This window comes from Sinocyclocheilus rhinocerous, unplaced genomic scaffold (genome assembly GCF_001515625.1).
Source record: "Sinocyclocheilus rhinocerous isolate Xijiao unplaced genomic scaffold, SAMN03320098_v1.1 scaffold688, whole genome shotgun sequence".
Lineage (NCBI taxonomy): Eukaryota > Metazoa > Chordata > Actinopteri > Cypriniformes > Cyprinidae > Sinocyclocheilus > Sinocyclocheilus rhinocerous.
Window position 1 is genome coordinate 200,849 of NW_015651641.1, and position 19,345 is coordinate 220,193.

The 19,345-nt window shown below is 35.5% G+C and overlaps 3 protein-coding genes across 3 annotated transcripts in view; 2 read left to right on the forward strand and 1 right to left on the reverse strand.

Moving 5' to 3' along the window:
* Positions 1 to 5,203, reverse strand: part of LOC107713303 (peptidyl-prolyl cis-trans isomerase CWC27 homolog) — a 72,381-nt gene extending 67,178 nt beyond the window's left edge. The window contains exons 1-10 of the mRNA XM_016518764.1: positions 4,967 to 5,203; positions 3,820 to 3,916; positions 3,580 to 3,692; positions 3,188 to 3,331; positions 2,425 to 2,523; positions 2,240 to 2,340; positions 1,280 to 1,349; positions 1,093 to 1,172; positions 954 to 975; positions 725 to 867 (exon numbers count right to left, since the gene is read on the reverse strand). Coding sequence (XP_016374250.1) covers positions 725 to 867; positions 954 to 975; positions 1,093 to 1,172; positions 1,280 to 1,349; positions 2,240 to 2,340; positions 2,425 to 2,523; positions 3,188 to 3,331; positions 3,580 to 3,692; positions 3,820 to 3,916; positions 4,967 to 5,008 — 911 coding nt within the window. The 5' untranslated portion in view covers positions 5,009 to 5,203. The remainder of the gene's footprint in view (positions 1 to 724; positions 868 to 953; positions 976 to 1,092; positions 1,173 to 1,279; positions 1,350 to 2,239; positions 2,341 to 2,424; positions 2,524 to 3,187; positions 3,332 to 3,579; positions 3,693 to 3,819; positions 3,917 to 4,966) is intronic.
* A 266-nt stretch (positions 5,204 to 5,469) lies between these two features.
* LOC107713259 (protein SREK1IP1-like) lies at positions 5,470 to 8,036 on the forward strand. The gene is made up of 5 exons (XM_016518722.1): positions 5,470 to 5,579; positions 5,955 to 6,002; positions 6,808 to 6,963; positions 7,013 to 7,025; positions 7,790 to 8,036. Exons 1-5 carry the CDS (start codon positions 5,567 to 5,569, stop codon positions 7,977 to 7,979), a joined length of 420 nt encoding a protein of 139 aa, XP_016374208.1. The 5' UTR covers positions 5,470 to 5,566; the 3' UTR covers positions 7,980 to 8,036.
* A 6,129-nt stretch (positions 8,037 to 14,165) lies between these two features.
* On the forward strand, positions 14,166 to 16,349 carry LOC107713287 (placenta associated 8). Its single transcript, XM_016518742.1, has 4 exons — positions 14,166 to 14,191; positions 14,358 to 14,445; positions 14,554 to 14,678; positions 15,239 to 16,349. The coding sequence occupies exons 2-4, from the start codon at positions 14,361 to 14,363 to the stop codon at positions 15,341 to 15,343; spliced, it is 315 nt and encodes a 104-aa protein (XP_016374228.1). The 5' UTR covers positions 14,166 to 14,191; positions 14,358 to 14,360; the 3' UTR covers positions 15,344 to 16,349.
* Positions 16,350 to 19,345: the final 2,996 nt, after the last annotated feature.

Consider the following 19,345-nt stretch of genomic DNA (forward strand, 5'->3'; position numbering starts at 1 on the left):
GAGCGTCACACCACGTGAAAGTGAAACCTGAGCGGTGAACTAATTTTCGGCGCATCTCTAATTATTGGCGACATCAGAAATGAATATTATATAATAGCTGCTTTTTTGAACATTTTAGCAATTTAAAAATATAAAAAAGGATTTTTTACACGGCACCCCGGTTGGGAAACACTGACCTAGAGTACAGCAGGAGTGAACCAATAACCTGCAGCGTTCAGCTCATGCCTGCTGCAACACACCTGTCAAGAAGTTTCTAGCACTCTGAAACACCTTGATTCGCTGGTCGATGTGTGTTGGAGCTAAACAATTCAGGAGCAAGATTGGGCGTCCTTGATGTACAAATGAAAAACCCAGAAAACTGGTGCAAGTAAACCAGGAATTATTTAGTTCAGGCTCACCACAGACACTTGTGGCACAGGCTTATACTTTATCCTATACCTTGTCGGTTTGTAATTAAGTAACTCAAAATCACATTGGTCCAAAATCCTCCCCTACATGATTGCATTTTAAATATGATACAATATGCATTAACATAATAACTCCCACAATGGCATGTTATAGATTATATGTAATCATTCATGTCAATCCAACTTGCCAACTCTCACTGAAAATGAATGATTCCAATTGTGTGAACTTAGAATTATTCAATACTGAATGTCAATTCTGCAATTAGAGGAAATGACATCATCAGAACAGGAACTCAGCGGCAAGATGGATGGCATACCTGCGGGAGGTCTTCTTCACTGTGTCTGGATTGGTCTTCTGCTCATCCGTCTTGTCTCTCTTTAGTTTCTGTGAGATGTTCTCTCGGATCCGCTCTCTCTCTGATTCACGATCGCTGTCGTCCTCTGAATCATCGCCTGCATCCTGGAGCAGATAACAGACACAGTCTTAAATCACAGTACGAGATCCTCAGAAATCACTGAACTGAACACAAATCAAAGAGAACGTACCTCAAAATCATCTCCTTGGTTCCTTTACATATAGAAACCAAAAATAGATTTTACATTAATTATGGATTACATCTGCATTATGTAACAAAGACATTATAATAGAAAGGGGAATTATTCAGGTGAAGGTTTTTCTCCCGACCTGTCAACGACTGGAACAGAGCTTAACTTGGGATCATCCTTCAGCAGGTCATGACTGCTTTTGCTTTTCCCTTTCATGGTCTGCAAGAACGGATGAATGCAAGAACGCTGAAAGCACCTACTGCTCATCTTCACACAAATTAATAACCACCTCCATGGAGGAATCTTCTCATTGGACAGAAAGCTACCTGGCTGACTTGACTGACCATCTCCTCGTCTTCCTCGGCCTCCTCTCCAAACGACAACAAGCTGAAATTCCTATAGTAAAATTCTCCTGGTTAACATTACATTATGGAAACATTGTACAGCATCAAAATACAAAATTAAACTTTTTTTTTTTTTTTATCAAATAATTTCCACAATCCAATAAATACAAATGGATAAAACCAAATATCATCAATATTTTCAGTTATATATTACAACACAGAATACATCAGCGGTTCTCAAACAGGGGGCCTCAGGATGACTTAAAAGAATGAATTAATAAATTATTAATTAACTCTAAATTAATCAGTGTTACTGTTAACTAAAACTAACATTTAAACTATCAAAATTGCTTTTATTAACTGAAATATAGCTGAAATAAAATATAAATATTAGACATCAACTTAAACTTAAAAAGAAAATTAGAAATGTTGCCTTAGCAACTAATTTATATAAAATAAGCTGAAGTTGAATTACTAAAATTGTTAAAAAATAAATAAATAAATTATAAAAGCAAATTTATCATTTTAATAAATACTACAATAGTTGAATAATAATAATAATAATAATAATAAAACACTGAATGTATTATTGATTTTAAGAAGCACGTTTCTTTTTTCCCTCCTAACTATTCTTTTTATTGAAGGGCATACAGTTCTTGAAACTTCTGGAATCATCAAATAAATTGAGGCTAAATTCACTTCAGCATTCTAAGTCTCTGTTTAGAAAAAGCTTAAAGAGGAGCCGTTTTTTTGTGGCCTTCGACTATTGCTTTGGGCAACAGGGATAATTCATTTCAAAAAGTTTGAGAGCCACCAGCATACATCACTTCATAGACATTAAATGCATTGTGAATGATTGTATCATGTTGTCTTTAATGCTGGTATCTAAATAAATTAAAGAAATCACTTAAATAAAAGTTTAAGAGTGTAAGTGTGCCATACTTTGTTGCTTTGGACTGTGATTTCTTCCCTTCTTCTTTGTTTTTCTCTTTTTTAACTTTAAGTTCACGTGGAATGATGTCATCAAAGGGAGAATGTAAGACCTGCACAAAACCAACGACTCCATATGAAAACGAAGGTCAATCAAATTAAACGATAAAGCCAGTTCATGAGGGGACTGAACATACCTCTGTGGATCGAATTTTGTGTGGGTTGAGCGGCCGTTCATCTCTGTCACACTCCACCTCTGCTAGCCTGAGAATGTTATACACCGTATCTCCTGTGACCTGCAGCCAAAAGCACAACAGACAAACTGTGGAAATCAATGAAACAAATAAAAATAATAATAAATCAAACAATAATAAATTAAATCAGTAACATATATTCATAAACATTACTGGATAAATGAGTAAGACTTATAGGAACAGCTCACCCAAAATTTAGTCAAAATAAGTCTAAAGCTGCATGTATTTGATCAAACATACAGTAATATTGTGAAATATAATTACAATCTAAAATAATGGTTTTCTATGTGAATATATTGTAAAATGTAATTTATTCCTGTGATGCAAAGCTGAATTTTCAGCATCATTACTCCAGTCTCACATGATAAATCATTCACTTCAGATTATTATTATTATTATTATTATTATTATTATTATTATCAGTGTTGAAAACAGTTGTGCTGCTTTTTTTTTCTGGAAACTGTGATGCATTTCTTTTCAGGATTCTTTGATGAACAGAAAATTGAAAAGAAGAGCATTCATTTAAAATAGAAATCTTTTGTAACATTATAAATCTCTTTACTGTCACTCCCGATCAATTTAATGCATCCTTGCAGAAAAAAAAAAAAACCCTATAAAAAAAAAAAAAAAGTCCTAAAACATTCATAAGGGGGAAACTACCCCCTTAAATAGGTCACAAAACCTTGAACATTTTGTGGAACATCACCTTTCCAAAAATGGTGTGTTTGTTGTTGAGTTCATCAGCCCGTCCAAGAGTAAAGAAGAACTGGCTCCCATTATCATGAGGTCCTGCGTTTGCCATAGCAACCAAACCTCTCCGATTGAAGCGTAATCTGGAGTGAAATTCATCCTGTATTGGAAAACCCAAACAGTTAAAAACAGTACCCTTTACAATGCTTTCCTGCACATTCTTATACAAACATATGCAAAATGCACATAGACTTATGCCCAATCCCAATTCTACCCCTTAGCCCTTCCCCTTTCCCCTAACCCTCCGTTTCGCGCTAGGGGTAGGGGAAGGGGAAGGGGTATAAAATAGAATTGGGATTGGGCCTTAATCTTGTAAATAACCAATTCTTCACAAAAGTCAAGACCAACCTTAAAAGGGCGACCATAGATGGACTCCCCACCCGTCCCAGTGCCTGTGGGATCTCCTCCTTGAACAATGAATTCTGGCACCACACGATGAAAGATTGTGCCATCATAGTAACCTGCAAAACAGAGGCAAATGTTTACGATGAGTAATCAAGGTATTTCATTTAACAACATGACATCATGACAAGTGCCTCGTCTTGTCTGCATTAACTTCTGCATATCTTACAGTATGACGCCACCTACCCTCCATACAGAGCTGAGTGAAGTTTCTACACGCCCTGGGAGCTTCCTTAGACCAGAGCTCTATATCAATATCACCTGCGGAGGTCTTCAGCAAGACCTATGAGAAAACATCAGTGTGTCATTATACAGATACAACGGTTTTGGTGCTTTAACAAGTTTTTTTTTTTCAGTGACATTTGGAAAATACAGGAAACAAAGAAATATACATAGCAAAAACAGCTAAAATTACCCAAAAAAAAGCCTACTGTATTATATTTGATAAGCTAATTTCTAAGGCCTCTAAAAAAAAAAAAAAACTCACAATCTACTAAATGCTTTCTGTCATCTGATTGATAGCTTATACTTTTTTTTAGCAAGTAAAAAGGCATTTTAGTTTAATTAATGTCCACATTAAGGTCCTGGTCTTAAGTAAGGTCTTTAGGTTTAATTGATTACCCGTACATCTTTTTTTTGGGGGGGGAAATAATGTTAAAATGTGAGTGTTCATTTGCTCAGTCATCATTGTATTTCACTGCATTATTTGTTTCGCCCCCACAATAAAAACTACAGGGCTTTGGTCATAAAACTAAGCATTTAAATATCATATTACTAAGACATAACATATTATTAGGAGATTTAGAGAGACAACTGATTCATATAATTTAGTGTGTGCTGTCCATTATACTCGTATAAAGATCTCATTGATTAACATTACAAGCTATCAGAATTTCATCTCTTTGGCCATATAAATATCAGCAATAGCACCGAATTGCATATTTTGCTCAGTTTTACCCTCTAAATAAATAAAACCGTGGTGATTTTCCCTCCTCGAATATGAGATCCATATTCTCAATATATCATATTATATGATCCATAAAACCCTAATACTTCAAATACGATACTCAACAAAACACACATGCAAACTGTTCCTTTTTTTTTAAACTATTAAACTATTATTTCATATGACAGGCTTTAAAGGGTTAATAACACAAAAAGTAAATACAAGTAATAATATTACTACTTTGTTTTAATAAAATACCAAGTGTTGCATGATAACTCTTACTTAAGATACAAAAAGAAGAAAAACAGAAGAAGAATATATCAGTTTTTAAGTCTTATATTACATTATTTTCCATGAATATGAGTTTGAGATGTTGTTGAAACTCACCTTTCCATTAGTGGGTGGCTCTTGAATGTATATGTTGCTCATCTTTAACGCGTATTATTTGTGTATATTTCCCTCAAAGCTGGTTGACAGCAAAAGTACAAAATATACGCAGGTATTACAAGAACATACCACAAGCACGTCCAACAAATATTAAGTATTTTCTTATGTGATGTTTACAAGCGAAATCATGTCATGCCGCCAGAGTTTCATTGACTCGCTCCTGCAGCGTTTGTTCGGTCTTATCGCCCCCTACTGTAACGGAGGATTGGCAGAAGGAGTATGGTAAATATTAATTTATCCTGTCATAGACTATTATCAGAAGATGCAGAATTAAAATGACGGATAGTAAACTCTGCCCTATTTTCAATGTGTAATTTTAAATATATAAAATAGTGAATATCCACGTGTAATTAAGCCTCTGAAGCAGTCGTTGATTGTGTTGCCAGGTGGTAGATGTTACTTTTCTCCGCGCTGGTGAAGATGGACCAATCACAGCCGCTTATGATTACAGGGATTTCACGTTTTGAAAAGCGGCGGAGCAAAAACAGACGAGTTGTTTTGCTGTTTTATAATTTAGATCAGTAACCGCTCGAGTATATCATGGCTGTCCCAGGTATGCGTTTGCAGAGATTAACGGATTGTCCACTAGTTTTGCTGATTGTTGTTGATATGCCGCTTCAGGAATGTTCTAGAAAGTGTCCCTCACTTCATTAGTATCTTCACATCAGACACATATCCTTATGTTTCAGACTTCATATTTTACTCTTAGGTATGGGTAACTGTTAACTGGTGTAAGATATTCTGTCAAAACAATGTTTGGTATAATGCAAGCTGCTCGATGTTTTATGGTGTGCTCAATTCTGAAATCTTTGTAGGTTTAGATGAAATATCCTACGAAAACTAGTTTTCTTCCAGCTAGTTATTGGTTTTGTAATAAGTGGTGATGAATTTACGTCCTAAGTCGATATTGAATGTGTTTTGCTAACAGGCCCAAACAAGGACAACATCAGAGCAGGCTGCAAACGATGTGGATATCGTGAGTGAGATCTGTCTGTCTTTCTGTTTGTCTGTCAGGGTTTTTTTTTTCTATCTACCTAACCATGTTTATCTATCTATCTATCTATATGGTAACACTGACTTTTGTAAATGTTTATAAATGTTTACTAATCATTATTACCTTTGAGCATTCATCTCGATGGCAAAATGTGTCCCAAATGACCTGAATTCACCCTATTTACACAACTTAACTAATGAATTATTACTCATTTGGTCTTTTTTTTTTTTTTTTGCAGTACCCAATCTAAAGTTGAAACTATTCCTCATTTGTAAATATTTATAAATGTTTACTAATCTTTTAGTATCTTTATGGGCATTGGACTTTTAGCTGCTGTAACAACATTTGTGTTGCTAGTTAAAGGAACACTCCACTATTTTTGAAAATAGGCTCATTTTCCAACTCCCCTAGAGTTGAACAGTTGAGTTTTACCGTTTTCGAATCCATTCAGCCGATCTCCGGGTCTGGCGGTAGCACTTTTAGCTTAGCTTAGCATAGATCATTGAATCTGATTAGACCGTTAGCATCTCGCTCATAAATGACCAAAGAGTTTCTTGAGAGAATATACTTGTTCATTTATCAAAACAATGATTAAGCCGTACTCCCTTATAGTAATCAATCTATCTAGTCAGTTTTTTCTGTATGTTTTCCTGTCTGTCTATCCTTTTGTTTTTTCTGTCTGTCTCTTTTATCTGTCTGTCTGTCTTTTTTTTCTATCTATCTATTATTGCTGTTCATCCATGTGATAATGTCTCTTTTCTTTTTCATCATCCATTGTTTTCTCCAGCTGGTCATTTGACTTTTGAATGTCATAATTTTGTTCGTGTGGATCCGAGGAAGGACATTGTTTTAGATGTGAGCAGCACCAGCAGTGAGGAGAGTGAAGAAGAGGAACAGGTAGCTGTCAGCAAAGAGAAGGTCTTTGACAGCAGCCATTCAAAAGGTCATTTCACTGTTTCACACAATGTTTTATGTTTCCACTTCTGTCTCAGGTCTTCCTGCTTTGTGTGCATGCATATATATATGAAACATTTCATTGACACATTTACCTGAATACTGAGAATATTGTTAATAATCATCGATAGATGGATGGACAGACAGATAGATAGATGGATGGATAGACGGATGGACAGACAGATAGATAGATAGATAGATAGATAGATAGATAGATAGATAGATAGATAGATAGATAGATAGATAGATAGATAGATAGATAGATAGATAGATAGATAGATAGATAGATAGATAGATAGATAGATAGATAGATAGATAGATAGATAGATAGATAGATAGATAGATAGATAGATAGATAGATGGATGGATAGACGGATGGACAGGTAGATAGATAGACAAATGGACAGATAGATAGACGGATGGACAGATAGACAGACGGATGGACTGATAGATAGATAGACGGATGGACTGATAGATAGATAGATAGACGGATAGCTAGATAGACTGATGGACGGATAGATATATGGACAGACAGATAGATAGATAGATAGGCAGATATCTATCTGGACAGACAGACAGATAGATAGATAGATAGATAGGCAGATAGATAATTATTAGATCTTTATTTTCAAGTGACTCTCCTAGTCCTTCCTAAATATGCACATACATAGATTTATTTGTATATTATTTTAACTATTTTAATAGATAAAAAATCTTGCCATGTGCACCTTTAGAATAGTGATATGAGATTTTTGTTCATTTTAGATGTAATTACTGCCCTGTTTGATAATATTCTTATGTTTTTATACTCTCAGGTCTTATTCATCAAGTGATGATGATGATGAGGAGGAAGTAAGCAAGAAGAAGAAAAAGCACAAGAGTCACAAGAAGAAAGGCAAGAAGGAAAAAAGGGAGAAAGAGAAGGAACCCAAGAAAAACCATAAAAAGAACGAGACTGAGTCCTCTTCATCTGACAGCTCTACTGGATCATCAGACACAGAATGAAGCTTTGACAGGACCACAGCATCACAGCAAAGTGAAAAAACAAACTGGAAAATACCTTCTGCCAGAGCCATTTGTACAGAAGACACCTTTATACTTTAGAAATAAGTCTTTTCTTTTATAGTCATGTCTGAGAGTTGGAGTGATGGTTATTTTGTGATGTTTCTAATGAAACTGTATTTTGTATATAAATGAAATGAAAACAACCCAAAATCCTTTCAGGTGAATACTTTTACAAAGTTTGTGTTTTTATAATATTTTACTAGAACTTCTGAACAAAAAAAAGACACATTTACTCTACAATAAAGAGTCATGGGCAATTATTTTTACCTTTTAACTCTGTGAGCGGTGATCTGGCAGCTTTATTTACAGTTTAGCAATCATACAAATACATTAGACTGCAGAATGGCACGAAAGCCAATGAATACAAAAATGCAATCTCATATTTTCCTCTGGTTATCTTACAGTATGTAGTTAAGTCTGCTCATATCTAAAAGTGATATGTATATATCCCAAACAGCAGGTGAGTAGTGATGTTAAAGTCATCTAGATTGCTCACATTCTTATTTTCTTTTACGTTTAAATGTTTTATTGTCCTTCTGACTCTGAGGGTGGAGTCCAGCCACTTAGACTTTATCGGGGGAGGAAAGAAATGGCCCACGCACACGGATGACAAAGCTCTTTTCTATACAGACTCGTTCATTTCTGGAATGAGTTTGCTGATTTTCTAGTGGATTAGGGAAAATTTGTTTCCACATATGGATTTCTGTGTGTGTGTGTGTGCGCATGTGTATTTAAATAGATCACCAATCTGGTAATTTTTAATTTATGAATTATTATTTATCTAATTACAATTATTTTATTGTCCTAATGTCATCATTGCAGTCAGGTATAAATAGGCGCCCAATAACAGTGTGTCCTGTATGGTTATATGTACTCTGAATCTTTAAAGTCATTAAAACTGTAGGTAGTTACTATATTCATGGCAACAGTGTTTTACTTAGCTAGCAATAAAACAATTCTGAGCTTCAAACTGCTGAGCAAACAAAATCCATGTCAGATGTCACATTCAGCAGAAACCCACTGAACCTTTTTTTTTTTTTTTTTTTAAGAAATGGTAGTATCCATGTTTCATTGCCTTATCTGCACAGTCTTATTAGGAATAGCTTTTTTGTCATATTCTACAATAGCTAATTATTATTTTTAAGCTTCAAAATTCATTTTTTTGTCTATAATAATAATAATGTATATTTTGTTCTTTGTCTAATAGTTTGGCAGATATGAGAGGTGTGGCTGCAAAGAACATCAAAGGTGTGTAAGCAAATAGCAGCAAGTTCTTGGAAAAAGACATTTGTGGCTATTTGTAATCATTAGCTATAGCTAGTGTTACTGGACTTTGAGCCTATAAGAAGGGCAATAAATATTTTGACAATAAAAAAGTTTGTAATTACCTTTTTCTATGCATTTCCAAGGGTGGGTCTTAACATGTGACGTTTCAAGCCCTATATAATCTTGGCACATTGTGTGCATGTTTCAGTGCACAGTGGAATAACTAAGGAAAATCAGGTAAAATCAAGCTGCAATGAAATATTTTTTGGTAAACTTTCTGTATAAGTAAAACTACATTTAAAAGTCATGTTAACTAACAAAATCTTTAAAATTCTATAGGTGTTTATAGGTTAGAAAAAAATGCTTTGGAGGAAATTTTTTTTCCAAATAACAGCATAAATATTCTTGATGCCCTAAATGTCTTTACCGGTCATAGATCATGGAGGTCACATCTCAACCTGCTGCATTTGAACCCCGAGACTTTCACTCGGGCTTGATGAGCTGCTGTGACGACATGGGTGTATGTAAGTGATTCCAATGATACTTGACCTATTGCAAGTAAATCTATCCATCTGATGTGATTTAATTTTAAATATATTTTTTTTTTTAGGCTGTTGTGGCTTCTTCTGTCTCCCTTGTTTGGGCTGTTCTATTGCCAGTGAGATGAATGAGTGCTGCTTATGCGGTTTAGGCATGCCGATCCGAAGTGTATACAGAACTAAATACAACATACCAGTTAGTATCTATCTATATATCTATCTATCTATCTATAAGATAGGGCCTATTTATTTACAGTTTTGTGTAATTTGCGTCTGCAGGGATCTATGTGTAATGACTGGATGGTCGCATACTGCTGCTTAGGTTGTGCAGCCTGCCAAATGAAGAGAGACATCAAAATAAGGAAGAGTAATGGAACACTGAAAGCATGAGAAGTGAAAAAGAAGCACTATCTATCTACACTACTATAGCAAGTCCTTACATATTGCTCTTGGAAATGAAAGATTAAAGAAAGTTGAGGTTAATCATTTGAAATGTAATGAAAATGTCTTTGCTATCATAAGTTTAATTAGGCTTAAAAAAAAAAAACATTGTTTCCATTCACTAAGTTTGGAGGGTTTATTTCACCCAAAATTGGCAAAACACTCATCCTTCCACATTCATGTTATCAAGTAATGTATAGCTCAAAAGAGGCTCAGCGGTGCAACCAGCACATTGCTGATTATGTGTGGCCTGTTGGTTGTGTTGTGCCTATGTATACAGTTCAAGAGAAGCATAATTATGGATGTATGTGGAACTTCAATGCAATGCTATAGACAAATTCTACTATTTGTAACAAAGTTACAATTACTGCAAAGTGAATTCTTTCTTTTTTTCTAAAGATGAGATTTAGTCTTCATTCCATGTTTCCCCATGTGAATGTGAACAGCATCAATGAAAGCATTATCAGTACTGTATGGGGCTTTTGGAGCCAAATAGCTATCATATTATAAACAGGTTCAATGTTAAAATATTTTCTCCTGTTCCAGTTTATTGTTGATTTGTAAGTTGTTCATAGGTGGACATCCTTGAGACTGAAAACACTGTGGTGCTTTCAAAAAAAAAGAATGGTTTTAATTTCAGTGGACCGAAACGTCAGCTCGACAGATTCCATTCGGTTCAGCTGATGGCTAAGAAATCTCACACCGCACCTTTAAAAGTAAACTACATGATGACTCGTTGTTAATATCTGTGGCTGACAGTGTTGAACTTCATTAAGAAAACCAAACAAAAGAATGGGTGGCATGGGGGTGGACTCTGGCAACATTAAGATTTTTTTTTTCTTCATTAAGAGTAATACTGAATCAACAACCTTAAGCATTCATTTTGTTCCAAGAATATGAAAGATCTAACGTTAAATATCAAAATAAGCGCTGTAGAAGCGAGAATGCGAGATTGTTATTATTATTGGTTGCTGCTGAGGTAATAGACGCTCTCGGTCTTTCTCGGTTGTGTCTTCGCAATGGCTGTAGAAATGGTCGTTAATTCTTGATTTGGGTCCGGCACAGACATGTTACAGGTAATAATATGATCAAAAAGTCATGGCAACAAATGACTTCCTAAGTCAGTTTAAGTTGAAACGACTTTCACAATCAATTTGATTAAACTTCATTCATGTTATACTGTTGATTATTGTCACTGTAGGCTTAGGCTATTTTTTCTATGAATTTTAATGAATATACAAATTAATAAAATTTGTTTTATTTATTTTTTGTAACCAAATTTTCATTTATTTATTTTTAACACCGCACCCCCAGCCCCCACATTTTTTCTTGGGCTACACGCCAGGGGGTGCTGCAGCACCCTCAGCACCCCTACTTCCCGCGGTAATGCCCTCATACTATGCCCAGGAAGGACAGAACTTCTCATTGGTCCATATGCAGTTTCTACACTTCACTTATCTCCAAACTACCTCCTAAGATTGTGGCCTGTGAACACCATAAAAATTCCGTAGGACTTCCGATTGCAACAGCAGTGGCTGAAGTAAACAGAGGTCACAAGGATCCATCCAAATCCATTAATAACTATGTTTGAAAACCTTAAAATGTAAACTACAACACATATGCAATAAATATTTTCAGTGGCGGCTATTTGTAGTGGAACATCTTATACAAATTCAGCTGATACCATACAAATGAATGCACAACCATGTGCAACGTAAATATCACTTAATCAAACCTCTTTCCAGAGACCTTGGCATTGTTGTACATTATCAGTTTGTGATTTTCTAATTTACATTAGATGTTATATAGCTGCTGTCAGTTAATAACAAATAATCTTTCATTTATTTCTTTGATGCATACTGTAATAAGGTTTTCATAAGGTAACGTAAGTCTGCCATAGCAACATTCAACTTACTGACTGACATTTTATGCATCTTGTGCACTGTATTTCCTTTACCATTCATTGTATTCATTTAGTAGTTTTGTTGATTACTTGTTTATCTTTTTGTTAATACAGTTTATTTTATTACACTTGTGTGCTCTTTGTATTAATAATAAAGTAAGAGGCTCTACACATTAACAATATCTCACAAATTCTTCAGATTGGCCAGCTGACAAACTCCCTCCGATTAACTTAATAATACCTATTCAACAATCTTCCTTGATTATAATTAAATGTTGAGATGTCAGTATCTCCTGCGCTACTAAGTCCCTCATCTCGGCCACGGAGACTGATTGGATCTCAAGTTCACCCTCCTCCCTCGTTGCGTTCACTATGGCCATCACTAGTCTCCTCGTCACGGCCACGAGGGCCTTTCCCTATTCCTATGCTCCGGTCTCCTGCGACACGGCCGCGGAGGCTGTCCCAGAAATGCCCATTCTCTCAGACACGGCCACAGAGACCATCACTGAGACGCCTATTTTGTGGCGCGAGGTCGCACCTTCCGGGAGAGGGGAGTAATGTCAGGGTTATGTTCTGTTTGGTCTTAGTTTTCATTGTGTTCTGTTGCTCTTTGCATTTTTGACCAGCTTTACCAATGAGTTTGATTGATTGACCCCATTCACCCGCCATTAGATCATTTTGTTTGCCCTGAGTATTTAAGCCCTGTATTTTGTTCTGTTCGCTGTCTTGTCTTAACGTTGCTACCTCGATGTCATTTTCATTTATTTACTGGATTATCGCTGTTTGTTTTTTTGTTTCAATTAAATACTACTTATCTGATCTTCAAGCCTGATCATTCTGTATCAGTCAGCAAGCAGGTGTGACAATTAATTTTTGTATTAAATATTTAGAAAAATTCATATATATAGACATTAGCATTAGACAGAAACATACTAAAGCTGTGTTGTAATTTGTTGTGACTTAATTTGTCCGTAAGTCAGTAAAGCTATAAACGTTTACTGCCCAGTAAAGTCTGGGCCAAGTTGAATCCAGTAAGCAGGCATCACAGGGGCATGTCTGACTGTGACGTGTATACTGGATATTTCCATTATTATGTAATCAATATTATTTTTTTCCCTTATTGCTGATATCATATTCATTGATAATTACAAGTTATGCCAAGAAATGATTGGAATGTAAGCTGATTTACCCTACTTTAAAATGTTTGCAATAAGCTTTTAATGTATTATTTCTATGCTTACAATCAGGAACTTAAATAAATATTTCTATATTTTCTTCTATAAAGTTTTTTTATTTGATTGTCATTGATTGTCATTCGCAGTTCTTTATGGCATTGTAGTTCCTTCATTCCTTCATTAAAGACTCTTTCTTAAAATCCCTCATTTATTTTTTTTTTACGTTTTGCTTTAGGTGTAATGAAATATTACATTTAAGATCGTAGAACTTTCTTATAACTCTTCAATAAAGAAGTAACAGTTTAGGGTCAATAAGTTTCTTTTTTCTTTTCTTTCTTTCTTTTTTTTTTTGAAGAAGAAATTACTTTTATTCAACAAGGACACATTAAATTGATCAAACGTGACTGGAGTAATGATGTTGAAAATTCATCACAGGAATAAATTACATTTTAAAATATATTCAAATAGAAAACAGTTATTTTACATTGTAATAATATTTTACAGTATGTTTAGCTATAATGATATGTTGTGTCATTGTCTTTGTAAAAGCAGTGCTTAACAAGGATGACTGACGTGGCAGCACATTTCATCACTAAAAGGTGTGACAGAAAACATAATATATGGCTTTTAACCATTTAGAACTTTGGACCTAAAGGAAGTGCAATATATATTTCCGCAATACAACTGTCAGTATAAAGTTTTTATGACATTTACTCTAGATTTGAAGGGTGTGTCTGAATATGTGACTTCCCAACTGTATATAAAGACATTCTGTGCCAGTTTCAGTGGGTAGAAAAGTTTTCGGACTCAACGAACAAGAAGGCAAAGGTACGTACATTTAAATATACCTAATTTTTGAGGAACTTGTATAAATCAATCCTCTACTTAAATTTCACATGAACTAAATTTGTTTGTAAAAATTTTGCAATTTTGAAAAAAAAAAAAAGTGTTTCGGCATAAATATTCCCGATGCCTCACATTTCCTTACTTCTAGATCATGGAAGTCACATCTCAGCCGGCTGCATTTGAACCCAAAGACTTTCACACGGGCTTGATGAGCTGCTGTGAAGACACAAGCGTATGTAAGTGATTCCAATGGCACTAAACAAATACATTGTTACTACATTGTAATCTATAAAGTCTAAGTAGTCATAACGTGACTTTAACATCAGTCATATATTTCAAATTAGGTTGTTGTGGCTGTTTCTGTCTCCCTTGTTTGGGCTGTTCTATTGCCAGTGAGATGAATGAGTGCTGCTTATGCGGTTTAGGCATGCCGATCCGAAGTGTATACAGAACTAAATACAAGCATTCTGTATTTTCATAACTACTTCTATTGTTTTAAATATGGTTTAAGTGTGCTGCCGAATGTATTGACAAGCAATTATTCTAAACTAAAATATATGGTCAGTTGAAACTTGCATGTCATGTATTTAAATATATTTGTACTGATGAAGTTGCAATGTGGTATATGAAAAATATATTCACTTTAAATATAACATTGATATAATCAAGTACAAGTATTTTTCATGTGCTTTAGTATGTTAGTCAACAAAAGCATGACAAAAGAATATTAAAGCAATGATTTATAATGTACTTTGAAGTAAAACTCTTAATTTAACATTATTACATAGTGCACTTTTTAAAAGCGTACTTAAGTTGTGTCAGTCATGAAAGTGTCTCTCTAACACTTAAGTGGTCTTTTATTTCATTAGTATTATATTGTTTGCAAGTAGTTTTTTAAAATATACTTTTAAGATTTGAAGTACAAGTGTGCATTTAATATTAACACACTTTTGTCATTTTTTATCTATCTATCTATCTATCTATCTATCACAAATTAATATATATGTATATTTTGTCTTATCTCTGCAGGGATCCCTGTGTAATGACTTTTGGGCCAGTTACTTCTGCATGCCTTGTGCAGCCTGCCAGTTGAAGAGAGACATTGACATTAGGAAGCGTACTGGAGAATTCTAAGGAAGAGCTTTCTTACTAGGAACAAAAGCCCTGAACATAATTATTCTGTGTGTTTTTAAAGGCAACAAGGAAAATGCTATCTAGCAGCCAATCTACAGTACACTACCATCTAGACAATTAATTATTGCCCTTTGGAACTCTGTATATAATCTGTTATATTCGCAAATACTTTAAACTAATCAACTTTATGACTTCATGAAAGTACAGGCGACATCAGATTGATAACAGTTTTTGTACCACAGCCGTCATGTTACTCAAAATGGGCGTTGCTCAATGTCATGCTTCCAGATTCATTTTATAATAGAGGTCCAATAGTGAAGAAATCACACTGATTATATGATCAGATTATGCCATGTTAGTTGTGTTGTGAAACTATGTGTGCCTGTAAGTTAAGAGTCCGTCTTTAGGAGAATATAGTTTCACTTTGTATTATTTTATTATTCATTTGTATCATTTGCAACATGTTCTTTTAATACAGTTAGATTTACTGTAATGTATATTATTAGTTACATCCACATACATGTTTTGTAGTCACTAAATTATAAGAAAGAGCATTTTATTTTAAATATGTAGTTGATGTTATTGTCATACATTAGATAACAAGATCTGTAAATGCCTTACTATAATAAAGTTACTCAAGGTGTTTCATAAAGCCTTCCGATGTAACAAATAAAATACAGAAATAAAGAAAAGAATAGCCTCTTGTCTTTTTGAAGACATATGATTTAGCATGAGCTGCATTTCTCCATGCTAGGAAAACATTGGCCTGGGGCAATATTCTCCATATTGCAAAGTTCAGGCATCTATAATCTCAAGTCTTCTAAACTCTTCTAAAAAAGTCTACAGCACGTGGCACTGTGCCACCTTTGATGACATGACATGAGTTTGAACATAACACATTTTCTTGTAGTTTCACAAAACAGTACCACAGATTCATTGTCGTCTCACATTTCCTGTCTGACAACTGAAGGAACAAAGTCTGATTGTATGAATCACAGCATCATAATACCCACCTTGCTCATTAGCACAGGACTGTTTTACTGCAGATCAGTGGTGGACAGTAACGAAATAGTTTAATTTCGTTACTGTACTTAAGTAAATTTTTCAAGTATCTGTACTTTACTGGAGTAGTTTTATTTTGAGTAACTTTTACTTTTACTTCACTACATTCCAAAGCATAAGATCGTACTTTTTACTTCACTACATTTCATAAAACTTATCGTTACTCCTTATAATATATCACCATTATGAAAATCTAATTATATTTTCCTTATTATATTCATTATTCCCTTATTGTTTATTTTGGGGAAATCGCAGGTATTTTGAGCAGTAGGATTATAAAAAAATATATGCTAATATAAAATTAAATGATAAAAGTAGCCTATATAAAACTGCAAAATAAACATTCATCTATTAGTACTTTTTATTTAAGTACATAAAAAATCAAGTACTTTTGTACTTTCACTCGAGTAAAATTGAAAACTGAGTACTTTTACTTTTACTGGAGTAATATTTTATAATACGGATCTGTACTTTTACTCAAGTACTTGATTTGTGTACTTCGTCCACCACTGGTTGTCACACATATTCTTTGTACACTTTCAAGTTAATACAATTAAAATTGTATACAATTTAAAGTGTATGTATTAAGGTATTTTGTAGATTCTGTAACTGTTGTAAAAATTCTTTTAGGTTTACCACAGTTTTTAATCACCATTTAGCTTTTTTTTTGCAGTTAATTAAAATAATCCTGTGGTGTTACAAAATAATTTTTAAAAAGTATGTATATTACAAATAGTTGTTAGAAACTATAGGTATAATAATTATATGAGACATTGCCCTGTGTTTGTATCTTGAGTTTGCTGGTTATTGTTGCTGTTTATGGTGTTCTTCATATCCTGTGTTCCCGAGTTCTTTGATTTTGTAAATAAAATACTGCTGTTGCAAGTTGACCCAAGCCTAGGATTGTGCTTTCTGCTAGGCAGTCGAAGTTGGAGATCTCAGGTTGAGAGGCAGACTCTCTGGACGGGTTGATAGTTGGGGTGGGGATGCCTTCTCTAATCCGCTTGGATCCGCTGGGCTCTTTCGGCTCTCTGAAGCCTCACATGAGCACTGTCCCACACCCGTCCATCCGGCCGCACTGTGGAGGGTTCACCTGACCAAGGAAACATAAGGGGGGCTGGTAGCCCAGAACACACTGGAATGGGGTAAGACCAGTAAACGAATGGGTGAGGGAGTTTTGAGCATATTCAGCCCATGGGAGGAAGTTGCTCCATTTCTCCTGTTCTCTACTGCAGTAAGACCTGAGGTAACGTCCGATTTCTTGGTTTAGTCTCTCCACTTTGCCGTTAGACTCATGATGATACCCAGAAGTGAGACTTATGTTGATGTCAAGTTGTTTGCAGAAAGCCTGCCATACTTTGTAGGTAAACTGAGGGCCACAGTCAGACACTACGTCCTCTGGAATTCCATAAACTCTGAATACATGAAAGAGTTCTAGAGCGGTTTCCATAGCTGTGGGCAGACCCTTTAATGGCACCAGTCTGCAGGACTTAAAAAAGTGATCTACAATTACCAAGATGGCGGTGTAACCACTAGAATTGGGCTGATGATAGAATAAGTGATGATTATTGACAAGCGCATAAGGAGTATTTGCTACATTTGATGATGCAATAGAACAGAAATGCAGTCTGTAATGAAGCCTATAGATAAGTGTGACCAGGGACGATGTGGGATTGGCAGAGGCTGGAGTAAGCCGGCTGGAAGTTCATGAGGGGTTTTAGATTGAGCACAGACTGAGCAGGCCTTGATTAAATTAATATTGTCCCCGTTGACGTTTGGCCACCAGAATGCATTATGTACCATGGTTGTGGTTCGGTGGATACCAGGATGTCCAGAACTTAGCGAAGTGTGGCCTCACTGCAATGTCCGATGGTGTAGAGCTTGAGGGACATATTGTCGATTCGGAGGGCATTCTGGTGGAGGTGGGTCATCGTGTTGTGCTTGTTGAATTTCCTCCATAATGTCCCAACTGATTTGAGCAATGACTACAGAAGGCGGTAAGATGGGCACGATATGATGGTCGATCTGTTCTGAATAATGTGCATCGGCCTTGTGATTCTTGTTGCCTGGGCGGTATGTCACAGTAAAATTGAAGCGGATGAAAAATAAGGACCAGCGGGCCTGCCTGGGGTTCATATGTTTGGCTCCTTAAATATATTGAAGGTTCTTGTGATCAGTAATAATCTAAAAAAAGGATGAACTGCCCCCTCTAACTAATGGTGCCATTCTTCCAGCGCTGCCTTCATCAAGAGAAGTTCTTTATTGCCCACATCGTAATTCCTCTCTGCAGCATGTAGTTTACGTGAGAAGAAGGCACAGGGATGAAGCTTACCGGGGCTGCCATGGTGTTGCAAGAGTACCGCACCGATCCCACAATCTGAGGCATCTACTTCCACTACGAAGGGCAGTTCTGGGTCTGGATGTTTCGAGATGGGTGCTGTGGTAAAGCTGGTTTTGAGTTCCCCTTATCTCTGGAATTTAACCATATAGGGCCTTAAAATTGAAGACACCCAAAGAAAAGTTAGTTAAGAATGTGAACGTTTTCGGCTGATGATGAGCACGAGCCACTTATTACCACTTATGTGGCTTGTTTCTGTTGTGTTGTGCTAATTTCGTTGTGTTTTGCTAATTTTGTTGTGTTGTGGCTTATTTCCGTTGTGTTGTGGCTTGTTTCTGTTGTGTTGTGCCGGATTCGTTGTGTTGCGCACTAATGGACCACCGTAGGGTGGGATCTAATACTTTCTAAGCTAGCTTGCTATTGCTAGCCTCGCCGAAATCTCCTCCCTATAGCTTTAAAAACATTTTGCTCTCTTAGAGATGCATTTCTGCAAACGTTTGCTATTGCTTGTGACAGTAACCATAGGAAGAGGCTAGACAAATGATGCTGGACTTGTACTTTCTTGACTCTCTGACTTCTCATTTCTATTCTCTTTGCTCTAT

Coding starts and splice junctions, on each gene's coding strand:
- LOC107713259 (XM_016518722.1), top strand. Junction 6,003..6,807: donor CTGCAAACGATGTGGATATC/GTGAGTGAGATC, acceptor TGTTTTCTCCAG/CTGGTCATTTGACTTTTGAA.
- LOC107713287 (XM_016518742.1), top strand. CDS start 14,361: ATGGAAGTCACATCTCAGCCGGCTGCATTTGAACCCAAAGACTTTCAC. Junction 14,446..14,553: donor CTGTGAAGACACAAGCGTAT/GTAAGTGATTCC, acceptor ATTTCAAATTAG/GTTGTTGTGGCTGTTTCTGT. Junction 14,679..15,238: donor GAACTAAATACAAGCATTCT/GTATTTTCATAA, acceptor TTATCTCTGCAG/GGATCCCTGTGTAATGACTT.